The sequence below is a fragment of the Mesoplodon mirus genome (genome assembly GCF_964341445.2).
Source record: "Mesoplodon mirus genome assembly, chromosome: 5".
Classification (NCBI taxonomy): domain Eukaryota; kingdom Metazoa; phylum Chordata; class Mammalia; order Artiodactyla; family Ziphiidae; genus Mesoplodon; species Mesoplodon mirus.
In genome coordinates this window covers 45,962,338-45,975,625 of record NC_138980.1, presented here as the reverse complement: position 1 = coordinate 45,975,625, position 13,288 = coordinate 45,962,338, and the positions used below count along the sequence as shown (strand labels likewise).

At 51.5% G+C, this 13,288-nt stretch overlaps 1 protein-coding gene across 2 annotated transcripts; it reads left to right on the top strand.

The window, feature by feature from the left end:
* Nucleotides 1–3,160: 3,160 nt before the first annotated feature.
* On the top strand, nt 3,161–11,740 carry HSH2D (hematopoietic SH2 domain containing). 2 transcript variants are annotated; one of them, XM_082622048.1, is made up of 6 exons: nt 3,161–3,258; nt 5,126–5,273; nt 6,999–7,088; nt 8,106–8,271; nt 8,785–8,919; nt 11,078–11,740. In XM_082622048.1, the coding sequence occupies exons 2-6, from the start codon at nt 5,149–5,151 to the stop codon at nt 11,600–11,602; spliced, it is 1,041 nt and encodes a 346-aa protein (XP_082478174.1). In that variant the 5' UTR covers nt 3,161–3,258; nt 5,126–5,148; the 3' UTR covers nt 11,603–11,740. The 2 variants fall into 2 exon arrangements, with proteins under 2 accessions (XP_082478174.1, XP_082478175.1); XM_082622049.1 differs by lacking the exon at nt 3,161–3,258 and having other exon boundaries at nt 5,183–5,273; nt 6,999–7,050.
* Nucleotides 11,741–13,288: the final 1,548 nt, after the last annotated feature.

Sequence of the window (13,288 nt, the reverse complement as noted above, 5' to 3'; positions counted from 1 at the left end):
TCTGAGCCCCCCCTCACCTCTCAGGAAGTCTCCTCCCCGTGATCCTGCTTCAGACGCACGGCACAACCAGGGGCTGAGCCTCAGTTGGGCACGATCATAGTTCCCACCTCATAGGATGGCTGTGAAGATCCCATGAGAGGGTGCATCCCAGGCTAACTGCTACAACATTGTGTCATATTCATATCCATTATCATTAGCATCATTATTTGTCTTGTGCCCCAAGAGAAAAGCTCACCTCTCTTTTTACACCTTGTCTCTAATGGGGAACAAGTCATCCAAGTAGCTTACAGCTTTAAGCTGTAAGTATTTGCCCCATAATGCCCCCAAAATTCCACCAGTGGCCCCCCCAACCAGGTCAGGTGGCATCCTTGAACTCCTCAGTCCGACCTTGTACCAGCCTCTTGCTCAGAGAGTCATTACTATTCCTTGTGTCTAAAGACTTTGATGGGGTGGCAGGTGGGGAAGCAGCTCCTCAGCTACCATCCTCTTGTACCGAGACAGATGACACATTGGCTCTTTTTCTAATAACAGCTTTATTGAGATGTAATTCACACACCATACAATTCACCCACAGAAGTGTGCAATTCAGTAGTCTTTATTCACAGCATTGTGCAACCATCGCCAGAGTCAATTTTAGAACATTTTTATCACTCGGTACCCATTAGCGGTCACTCCGCATTCTCCCTCCCTCGGTCCCCGGCAACCACTAATCTACTTTCTGTCTATGGATTTGCCTGTTCTGGACGTTTCGTATAAATAGAATCGCACGCTATGTGGCCTTTTGCATCTGGCTTCTTTCACTCAGCATAAGGTTTTTGAGATCAGTCATGAGCTTCATCCCTTTTTATGGCTGCGTAGTATTCCATTGTGTGGATGGAGCATATCTTTTATGTGTTCATCCACTGATGGACGTTGCGTTGTCTCCACCTTTTGGACACTTTGCCTATTGTCTGCTTCTCAGGTGTGCCAAGTTTGTTCCTATCCCAGGGCCTTTGCCCCTGCTGTCTCCTCTTCTGCCAGCCTCTCCTGCATGTGGACTTCTGTGGCATCAGTCTCCCCGTGGCGTGTGAGCTCCAGCATGACATGGACAGGGCCTGTTTTGTCTTCTGCTTCATCCCCAGCATCTAACATGGTGCCCACAGTTGGGGCTCAGTCAGCTTTTGTGGAATGAATTAATAGAATGGAGGCATTGGAGAATGAGAGAACTGTGAAATTGCGTAAAACCCAGAGTTGACAGAGCCTAAGGGCTTCCACACCCCTGACATCGACAGTCCCAGCATATCCCTGGGCTGAGACACCACTGTGGCCACCTACCCGAGAGCCACCCCACATAGGGGCCGGTGAATGTCCCACTCACCAGCTGGGGCCTCCAGTGAGAAGCCCAGACCTGACTTTGGAAGGGTAAGGGGCTGACTTCAGAGGGGCAGGGGCCTTGGAGTCTCCCAGCCCCACCATCTCCCTGCTGGTCCCCTTCTGGAATGTTCCTCTGAGGGCCATGTTCAAAGACTGGGGCCACCAAGAGATGGGGGATGATTCTGTTGTGACAGTCTCAGGGGAGGACATTAGTTTGGGAAAGACCACATCCCCCCCAGGCAGGTCAGAGTAATCAGGGTGGTGCCCTCTGTGGTTGGGCCTCAGCGGGGCAGGCTGGAGGTGAACTGAAACACCTCATGTTTCTGGAGACTGAACTCTGTGTAAATGAGATCCCCGATGGCCAGACTTTCTAAGTGACAAGGGTCTCTTGGACAATTCTGATCCCCTGCCCAAAGAATTGCCCTTCTCCTTGAGGTTGGGACCTGGTCCACTGGGCCGTGGAAGGCATGGAGGATCAGAGAGGTGAAATGAATTGCCCAAGGCAACCCAGCTTGTGAGATCTGGAGGCCAAACTTGCATCTACCCCAGCCAGGCACAAAGGCATCAGCTTAAGTCACAGGGAAGAGTCCTAATATTGCTCTTAACTGAGCCCCATGCTGAATGCTTGAAGGTTGTCTTGCCTAATCGTTGTCACGTGACTAAGGAGGGCTATCTTCGTGCCCACTTCACAGATGAGGAAACTGAGGCCCAAAAGAGTTTGAGTGACTCACCCAAAGCCGCACAGTGAGTGAAAGAGAAACCAGGTTCCATGTGTCTCCTGTTTGAGCCTTACTGACCCGCAGGCTCCAGACAAGGCCAGCACCACCACCCCCACCCCCCGTCAACCACCCCAGGAGCAGGGGATGGTGATGGCATCCAGCTTGAGCCTGCAATGAGGGGGCTATCTAGACCAGCTGCACCAGGGTGATAGGTCTGCAGGGAGGCCCCCAGCTCAGCCACAAGGATCTGGGCCGTTTCTCTCTGAAAAGGGAGGAGGAAGTGGTTTTGCCTGTGTGCGGGGGACGGGTGAGGCAGCCAGCACGCATCTGGGGCTAGCTGATCTGTTAGGCAGGGGTTCCCACGCTCAGGGCCCACGATGTGTGTAGGGGCCCCCAAAATGTTTTAGTGTTTTAAAATCAGGAGAAAAAAATGGATACAATAATAATGAATATATAAAATAAATCCAGCCCAGGGTACGTTGGTCTTGATATCAAGGCGGTTATAAAAAGTAATTTTAAATGGGTGTGTTCTTTTTTTTGTTTGTTTTCTTACAGAGGAAGTCATAATGCAGCCCTGTGGCACCCAGTGAGGCCTCAGCCTGTCCAGGCTCAATCCTGCCTCAGGGATTTTGCTTATGCTGTTCCCTCCCCCTAGAGCACTCTTTCTGTGCAAGAAAGAGTTGACTCCTACCTGACCCCCAGCAAGGCCTTTCCTCCAGATCAGTTAGGCCCCCCTCTGCGGGGTTCTTGCAACTCCAGTTCCCCCTTCCTGACAGGCTGTCCACTTTGAAACAATGACTAATCATTTCTCACTTCGTTTCTCACCAGGTTATGGATGCTGGGAGGGCAGGACCTATGCCTGTCTTGGGGTCACCTCTTTTGTTCCCTGAGGATCTGGCACACAACAGGTGTTCAATAAAGGCTTGTTGAGGTCTGGATGCAGCAAGGGTGTCTATCCACCTGCATGCAGCTCAGCAGCTCCGTCAGACTGCAGATGGGGCAGGGCGGGGAGCGGCGGCGGTGTCCTAGTCCCCGCCCAGGGCTCACCTACTTAAGGAAACAGGAACCACTTGGGGCAACGCCCCACCCCGCTGACGTGCAGTCCCTGAACAGAAACCCAGGGTCCTGCAGGTGCCGGGGCACAGCCAGAGTCAGGGCCTCGGGCCCCCCACCAGGGTTCTCCCAGGTACGTGCCTGTTTCTGTGCCCACCCCATGCTGGGTGAGACCGGGGCCCCAAGAGCCTCAGCCTCATCTCCACCCTTCAGCAGATAGCACATGGGGGCCAGGTTGGGCCAGAAGGAGGGACAGGGCTGGCGGGGTCCAGAGAGGCAGGAGGAGTTTTCTGGGGGCACTGGTAGGTGACCATTGGAAAATAGAGCTGGACTTCGGGAAAGAACATTCCTGGCAGGGGCACAGCATGGGCAAAGACATGGAGAGGAGAGACAGCTTGAACAGTTTTGGGTAGAGCAAGGATGTGGGGATGAGGAGGTGAGGGAGGCCTCAATGCCAGGGTCAGAAGTTTAAAACAGTATGACTTCATTCATCAGCCAACAGCCCTGCACCCTCCTCTGTGCCCACCCAGTGCCAGGTGATGCTGGGGACCCAGAAGAATCCAAAAGAACCTAGCCCTGGACCCAATCCTCAAGAGCTCCTAATGTGGGGGAGACAGAGACACTCCAGCTCCATGAGGCAAGGCTAGACCAGAATGGTGAGGAAGGTGAGGGACAGAGAGGGGTGCCCAGGGCTTTGTCTTAGAGAAGAGGCAAGAAAGCTGCCTGGAGGAGGGATATTTTTGCTGACTCTTGAAGGGTAAGTTCGAGTTCTTCCTGGTAGAAAAAAAGAACAAGCTTGTAAACATTACCTCATGTTAGGTCACTACTGGATTCATGAATGTTCATTATATACATACAGTGCTTACCGCTGTGCCAACTGTACCCTCTCAGGTAATTACTATCATCAGCCCCAAATTGCAGATGAAAATTCAGGCACAGAGAGGTTAAGTGACTTGCTCAAGGTCACACAGCAGCTAAGTGAGGGAGCTGGGGTTTGAACCCAGGTTGTCTGGCTCTGATTGGGCTCAACTGATTTGTCACCCTGCTTCATTTAACATTTCTTAATGGATCTATTTAATTTCACTTGCTGCAGAATTCCTTTGGGTCCTTCCCCAGAGGGTGTGCTTGGTGTCCGTCTTCTGGCAGGAGAAAGTCAATATTGACTGGGTTGATAAACACATCCCCTCCCTGTGGAAACAGCTTGGTAACAAAGACCTTCTGAGATATTGAAAAGTTAGACCAGTGGGTGGGAGGAGAAGGGGCGAGCTGCAGTTTGGGGACAGAATTAAGGGTAAAAGTGAGGGGTCATGTGTGGACAACCCAGCAGGGCACAACCCTTTTGCTGGTTTTTCACTGAATACTGTTTTGCAAATTGCTGCTGTTTTCTTTCTGTTTTCCAGCTCTGTTTTCTCTGTCTTGGCTCATGAAGTCCTGTGATACCTGAGCTTAAAACTGCTGAGAATGAGTGTGAATTAACCATGTACCTGACAAGTTATAGGTGTGCCATCTGTAGCCACCACTTATGGTGACGATGGTGGCAGAAGCAACTGTTTGGGGCCACATCTCTGTAGTGTTTAATGAAACCATGGCAACCTTTTATGGCACCCACTGTATACCTGCTGTTTCATTCACTCACTTATCATTTTGCCATCTCCACGTCCCTCCCAGGACAGTGATAGTTACTTAATATTTAAATAAACTCAGTTCTTAAATACATATATTTTTTAAAAGGGACTTTCTAATACTTGTAGTAGTGACATAATAAGAATAAAAGGAAAAGGAAAAATCCTTGGTGGAGAGGGTTTAGGACAAGTTGATGAATTAATGTGCATAAAGTGCCAGCACATAGTAGGTGCTCAAGAAACTCAAGCCAACTTCAATCCTGTTGCTCTGTCCAGCCTGGAGGACTTCTTAAAGGAGGAAACACCATGAGCTGCATGAATAGAGCAAAGGTACCAGGTGGACCAGGCTTGACTCTCTTTCCTCCCTCCCATTCCCAGGTCACCCCTCACCCCTGGAAGCCATGACAGAGGCCAGAAAGCTGCCCCCACCACTGCCTCCAAGACTGGACTGGTTCGTGCAGACTCAGGTGGACCAGCTGACCTGTGGAGGGGTCCCTGAGTGGTTCCATGGTGCCATCTCAAGAGAGTAAGGACACACCCACACCTTCCACCCTGCCCTTCACCCTCTTCCCTTGTCTGCCCTGACTCTAGGCAGGTTTTTACTGCAGAATTCTGGGCTTAGCTCAGCTAAGTGTGTTAAGAGCGTGGGTGAAAAGAGCTCTGGAGTCCCAGACTTGAATCCTGCCTCCTCCATGGACTCACTATGTGACCTTGAGCAAGGTACGGGTCCTCAGCTTTCTCTATACAAGTGGCCACCAGACCAGTACTGCCAGGGACCTGACAGGCCCCCGCCCCCGACCTCACCCAGGTGGGGATGCAACTTCACCAGTCAGTGATGGCGGAATGCAGCCTCAGAATCTTTCTTAACACAGTGCCCCAAACAGCTGCCCTCAGTCCATCAGGGATTTAACCAACATGCACTTCCTACATCAGACTGAGCTCTGAGGACATGAACAAATCCACCTACTCACCCCTAGGGGCTGGCTCTAAATAAATGGCGAAAAGAACATTTATTGCCACGTTCTGCATGCAGGAAGTTGAGGAAACTGTGAAAGCCACAGAGAGGAGGAACTGGGCATGGTTTCTGAGTTCTGGGGTGCACCAAAGAAATAGAATGTGAGCCACACATTACAATTTTAAATCTTTTTAGTAGCTTTGTTAAAAGAGGGAAAAGAAACAGGTGGAATTAATTTTTATCATATTTTTTATTTAACCCAGTATATCCAAGATATTCTCATTTCAACATGTAATCGGCACTGAGTCCTCAAAATCCAGCACGTATTATACGCTAAAATCACATCTCAATTCCCACCAGTCACAATTCAAGGGCTCAGCAGCCACACGTGGCCAGTGGCCTCTGTATTAGACAGCTCGGGTCCAAAATCCCCATTCTGTCTCCTAGAAGGCCACGTTACTCTTGTGAACCCGGGATAATAGTAACAATAATACACTAAGTCCCCTACATACGAACGAGTTCCATTCTGATAGCGTGTTCGGAAGTCCAATTTGTTCGTAAGTCCAACAAAGTTAGCCTAGGTACCCAGCTAACACAATTGGCTGTATATTGAGTTGGCCAAAAAGTACGTTCGGGTTTTTCCATAACATCTTACGGCCAACGAACTTTTTGGCCAGCCCAACAGTACTGTACTGTAAGAGGTTTATAATACGTTCGCATCTTTGAAAGTTCGCATCTTGAAGGTTCATATGTAGGGGAGTTACTGTAGTGAGCATCTTTGTGGGTTCTTACCAGCTGGCAGTTCCCACACTCATGCTGCATGCACGTCATCTGTCCTCAAGTGGGCCCTGAGAGTAAGAGATTACTTTCGCCTTAAGGAAGCTGAAGGTCAGAAAGGGACTGACCCTCACCAGGGGTCACACAGCTAATGAAAAGCAGTGCTGGATTTTAAAATCAAATGCATCTAAGAGCAGCTCCTGTTTTATTACCTGTGACACCTTGATCTACCCAAAGGTGCCTCTGTGGGGTGCCTTCCAGGCATTGGGAAGGCAAGCAGGGGCTCTGAGAGATGGTCAAGGTCATCAGAGGCTTCCTGCCAACTCTGGGAGAACACCCCTGTCCCTGAATATCCCAAGGTCTGAAATAACCAAGAAAAGAAGGGTTTTTAGGCTGTTTGTTAGAGAACAGAAAAGTACAGGCCTCTCTGGCTCAGGGGGCACCAGTACTGGGATGACTGGTGTACCGGACGTCTGGCCAGTATGCTTAGCCATCTCTCTCCTGTATTTGCCCTTCCAGGGATGCCGAGAACTTGCTGGAGTCACAGCCACTGGGATCCTTCCTCATCAGGGTCAGTCACAGCCACGTGGGCTACACGCTCTCTTACAAGTAAGGCCTGGGCTAGTGGCCAGGGCAGGGACAGGAGGGCTCTGGGGCTTCCTTGGAGGAGCTAGTGGTGCTTCATACAACAACTTCTCAGTGAGCAACCAGTGCGAGGGTCTGGCCAGATCTAACTGAAGAGTAGGCAGCCGCAGGTCTGGCTGTAACCCACAGACTTGGGCCTGGCGGTAACTGAGACTGTGTGTCTGAGAACAGGAACTGCTGAGGACCCAAGAGTGGCAGCTGCATTTCCCCTTACTACCCCTCTCCCCCGCCATTTAAATGTCAACTCCCTGACTTCACTCAGGGGGACATGTTAGGGGAAGCCAGGGCAGCCCAGCTCCTTAATTTCTCGATGCCTGATCCAGCATCTCAGTTAGAGGATTCAGCAGCGCAAACTACTTTTCAAAAGGATTCCAGGCCAAAGGAATTTTTTTTAAATGGACCTATTACAGAGTTACCTATAGAGGGAAAAGCTTAGGCCTTTAGTCACACAGTCCAAGGCTTGGCTCTGCCACTTAAGACGCTGTGTGATCTTGGACAAGTTACTCACCCTTCCTGTTCCTCCCTCAAAGTCCTCATCTCTAACATAAGAATGCTAAAATGAATCCAGAGTCATGATGGGAGGATTAAATGAGACATAGTAAGCACATAGTGGGCCATTAGTAAATGCATCCGTTCATTAATAATGGAGCATTTATTCAGTACCTGCACCAGTTTTCATTGTTGTCATTTCTATTGATCATTTACCCGTGGCCAGGCACGGAGCTAAGCTTTTACCTGCAGTAGATTGTTCCATCTTCACAAGAAGTCCTGAGGTCAGCCTTCGTAGCCCCATGTTACAAAGGGGGAAACTGAGGCACAGTGCAGTCACCTGCCAAGTGTTTCATGGCTAGTGAGTGGAGGAGCCTACAGGGGACTCTAGGCAGTTGGGCTGTAGCCATGATGCTGCCAGGTCAAGGGCTGGGGCGGGGGGCGGGGGGCGCGGACAGAATGATGGGGAATGAGATGGCAGTGTCTCCACAGAGCTCAGAACTCCTGCCACCACTTCATGGTGAAACTTTTGGACGATGGGAGCTTCATCATCCCTGGGGAAGAGAGAGCCCATGCCTCTCTAGATGCCTTGGTCACCTTCCATCAGCAGCAGCCATTGCGGCCACACGGGGATCTGCTGACGCAGCCCAGCCAGCAGGTGAGGGTTGGGACCCCCAAGGGCCAAGCTCCCCAGTCTCTTTTGCTCCCTCAGCCCCCTCAGCCTCTTGTGATTCTGTCAGTCTTGCGGTCCCCGTTTCTCTTGTGGCCCCGCCCCTCCTGGTCCTTGTTCCCTGGCCCGCAGGCTGATTTTTTTTTTACAGGAATTCATGTGCCAGGTATAAACTTGGCTGATCTACAGGAATAGCGTATTTCCTTATAAGACTCAGTGGGTGGGGCCCAGCCCTCACAAGCTGCTGTGGGAGGGGCATATCTCCTTATAAGGATTGATGGGCGTGGCCTAGGCCCTCAGAAGGGGCTGTGAGTGTGGCATATTCCTTATGAGGCCCAGAGGGCAGGGCCTAGCCCTCAGTAGCTGCTGTGGGAGGGGCATTCTTCCTTACAAGGTTTGTGGATGGGGCAACCTCTGAGCCCCCATTTCCAGGATCTGGGACCAGAGCCCCATCCCTGTACCCTCCTTGGGATTAAGCTGCATGTCCCCTCTGCCCCACAGAAGGATCCAGCAAATGCGGATTATAAGGATCTCTTCCTTTTCTCCAACGCATTGGCTGAGGAAGCCACCAGCTCTGCTCTTGGCCTCAGCAAACATCAGAATCCCTCCTCTTGTCCCATGGCCCCACTTGAGGAGGTATGTGACAGAAAACTGGCACCTTCAATCTGGAAGGTGGGAGGTGGGGCAGGGGGATGCAGGAGCAGAGGTGGCCAACAGCTGCCAGAGGAGACTTTCTAGAATGAAGATTAGATCCCGTAGCTCCAAGCTTAAAACTTTTCAGGGAGACTTCCCTGGCAGTCCAGTGGTCAAGACTCTGTACTTCCAATGCACGGGGCGCGGGTTTGATCCCTGGTCAGGGAACAAAGATCCCACATGCCACGTGGGGTGTGGCAAAAAAAAAAACCCCAAAAACCAAAAACAAACAAAAAACTTTTCAGTGATTTCCCAAGGCACTGAGATTAAAATCCCAACTATGATCTCAGGTCCCGCTACCCATCACCAGCTCAACTTCAGCCCCTCTGCCAACCCTTCTGCTGTTCTGACACATCAAGCTAACCTCAGGGCCTTTGCATGTGCTGTGTGCTCTGCCCCCAGATTTCCCATGCCTGGCTTCTTTCATCACTTCTTCTTCAAGTATCTCTCTCCCCAGTCTCCAGACCTAAAGTAGCCCCTCTGCCTTCTCCATCACATCATCCTGTTTATTTGCAACAGAGCAGTCTGTAAAATTTGAAAAGTCTTATTTATGAGTTTTCATGTTTCCTGCCTACCTCTCCCATCAGACTGTGAGCTTTGGGAGGCCTGGGAATCTGGCTTCTCCTGTCCCTCAGAGAGGACCTGGCACATCAGTGGGTTTGCAGGTGAGGGTGAGGGAACAGTCAGGGAAGGCTTCCTGGAGTAGGTGGCATAGAGCTGGGACATTCAGGATGAGGAGGAGCCAACCACACACAGAGATGCAGGGAGGGCATTCCAGACAGAGGAAACAGCACATGCAAATGTCCTGAGGCTCAGGGTGAAAAACAGAAGAACAACAAAAGCCAATGTGTGGACAGAGTGGAGTGAGCAAAAGGGAGATTGTTGGGAGGTGAGGGGCCAGAGTCGGCAGGGGTCATTCATGCAGGGTCTTGGGGCCAGGGTGAGGCGCTTGGATCTATTCCGGGTGTGCTGGGGAGCCATGAGAGAGCTTGAGCATGGTGGGATTGATGGTGTTCCCTGTGGCTGCCGACTGCAGAAGGGGCTGTCTGGGGCCGGGAAGGAGGCAGGGACAGTATCCACATGGGAGAAACTAGAAAGGGAGCCCTAAAGGTGGATCTTGCTGATGGCTTGGAGGTGGAGGGTGAGGGGAAGAGGGTCATTGTCATGGTTTGAGTCCCTCAGTCATCCATTATTTGGGAAGTGATCCCAGGAGGTGCCACAAGGGGAGCAGGAAAGTGGGTCAGGAGAGAGAGGGCCACCAAAAGAGGGTGCTGTAATGAGCAGGTTACCCCTGTGGACTCTGTGGAACACGCACTTCAGTTATCCCACCTTAGGGGCAAGGAGCTGTGGTACTGATCCTCCCTTCCATTAATCATTAGTCAAGCGCTGTCTCTGGGAGGTTTTAATTCTCTGGTACCTCTGGTCTGCAAAGTGGCCAAAGAAGTCCCCAAGGCAGAGTCCCCACTCCTGGCATTTGGGAGTGGAGCTGGGGGCACCAAAATGCTCAGGACAAAGGGATGTGAATGGGGCATTGACAGCATCTGCCACAAATGACACCCAAGTTGGGGAACTGAACAACCTGGTAGGTCAGGGGTTGGCAAACTACTGCCCAAGGACCACATCTGGCCCACTGCCTCCTTCTGTATGGCCCATGAGCTAAGCATGACTTTTATGTTTTTGAACGGCTGAAAGAAATCAAAAGAAAAACAGTATTTCATGACCCTTGAAAATCAGATGAAACCCACATTTCCGTGTCCATAAAGTATTATAGGAACACAGGCACACTCGCTCACTGACGTATGATCTCTGGCTGCTTTGGCCCTACAACAGCAGAGGTGAGTAATGAAACATAGACTGACCTGCAAAGCTGAAAACATTTCCTCTCTGACCCCTTACAGAAAAAGTTTGCCAACCACTGAGGGAGACAGTGAAGCCCTTTACTGAGACAGGAAGGGTGGGTCGTGGGATCAGGCTTGGGGGTTCTCACTGGGACTTTCTTGGCCCCAGGACGTCTGGGTGGAACCCAGATCCCAATTTCTGGGGCAGATTCAGAGCTGTGGTAGGTGGGGTAGCCCCAGGTCTCACCTGCTCTCGGTTTCAGGCCTTCACAAACCCAGTCCTGCTCCATCAGCGAAAAGAAAGGAAGCCGTTGGCAGAGCCGGACGGGGCGTCCACGGAGGAAGCTACTTCCTCCTGCCCCCCGAAATCTCCTCTTGACGAGGCCCGCCAGAAAATCTGGAGGAATCTCAAGATGCTCCCCCGGACGGGCAAGAAGGTCCAGCAGCAGCTGAAATCCCAGCTGGTGGCTGCGAGCTCATCGCTCTGGGACGCCAGGCCATTGGTGGTGACCCATAGTTCTGGAGCTGGAGCAGGGGACTCAGCCCGGAAAAATAACGTCTACACAGACCGCCAAGCTCCAAGAAACAGAGATGAGCCCTCCAGGAAAGCCTCAAGGTCGGCCAGCTGGAGCGAGACAACCTCGAGGGTCAGGGACTGGCACCAGGCAGTAGTGAGGGCCCTGTCCTCACAGGTGTCCAAACCAGAGACAAGGGACTTGAAAGAACCACAGGACTGTCTCCCTGAAGAGTACCGCTTACCACCACCCTTCGCCCCTGGGTACTGCTAGGTTCGCCCCGGCTCTGGGACCCTCTCTGCCGGGGGCCGTTCACACCTGGACCTTTTGCTCTCTGCCATGACCCACTAGCCCTCAGGGACCTGAGGAATGTAATAAAGACATTGCTTGGGTCTGGTCCTGCGATTGCCAGTAAGGTGACCTGGTCATTTTAATAATAATTAGTAATAGTAATAATAATAATAGTAATGTTACAGCAGTGGCGTCTAGGACACCTACCCTGTGCCTGGCCTCACACCAGACCCTCCATGTTCATTATTTCTTTTATGCCTCTGAGCAGGCCCATCAGGTAGGCTCATTCTGCACATTTTAAAGAAGAGACAGGAATTTCCCTGGCAGTACAGTGGTTAGGGCTCTGTGCTCTCATTGTCAAGGGCCTGGGTTCGATCCCTCGTCGGGGAACTAAGATCCCACAAGCTGCGCGATGCAGCCAAAACAATTAAATTATATTAAATTAAAATTAAAAACATCAAGAAGAGCCAGGTTCAGAGAGGAGAAGAGGTGTGGCCAAGGTCACATGGCTGGGGTGTCAGCACCAGGATTCGAAGCCAGGTCAGTTTGAGCCCTTTCCCCACGTAACCTAGGCACAACTCATAGAGTACATCCTTGTCTGTAACAGGGCTGTTCATGCCTTCCTCTCAGGGTTCTTGTGCAAATGGAGGAGATGAAACTTGTGGACGGCTTGGCACACAGTAAGCACTCCTGACATCAACGGCAGCTTTAGGAGAAGCATAAGAGGCCCTTTCCTTTAAAAAGGGAGAGGCATGGGGCTTCCCTGGTTGCACAGTGGTTGAGAGTCCGCCTGCCGATGCAGGGGACACGGGTTCGTGCCCCGGTCCGGGAAGATCCCACATGCCGCGGAGCGGCTGGGCCCATGAGCCATGGCCACTGAGCCTGTGTGTCTGGAGCCTGTGCTCCGCAACGGGAGAGACCACAACAGTGAGAGGCCCGCGTGCCGCAAAAAATAAATAAATAAATAAATAAATAAATAAAATAAAAAGGGAGAGGCAGCCTAGGGCTGTGGATGGGGATGGGCTCTGGAGGGAATCTTGGGTTGTGGGGCTGTGTGACCTTTGGTGAGTCACTAGACATCTCTGGGCCTGTTTCCTCATCTGGAAAATGAGGAGAAGAGCAGTCCCTCTCTCAGGATGAACCAGCAGAATTCAAATAAAACCTAGGGCTTTAGTGCACAGTAGGTGCTTAATAAATGGGGGTTAGGGTGGGAGTGGGCACCCTAGAAATTATACACAGTGGAGGTGTCTGGGAGGGTCCCTGGGGGGCTGGTCTCTGTTGCAGGAATGACCACGCCTTGGATTGACTGGGGACATGGAATGGGCCCCCAGGCTGACCATAGGTGGACTGGGTATGGGGCTTCCCAAATCTGCAAGATGTAGAGGTCTGGGATCTGGAGTGAAGTGGGCCTGGGTTCAAGTCCACTCTGCAGATGACTTCAGGTGTGGCCTTGGTCAAGTCACCCCGTTGCCTCTGAATGAAGTGTGAGTTCTCCTCAGCCAACCCTGCTGGGATGTCACAGGCAGCCAATGTGATGAAAGAATGGCAGGTGTTTCATGAACTGTAAAGCACTGTGCCAGCCTCAGTGAATGACATTCCTGCCACCACACCATCTCCAGAGGCCTCCTCTGGCGATTCTAATGAATCAGTGAGGAGGTGAAGCTTTAG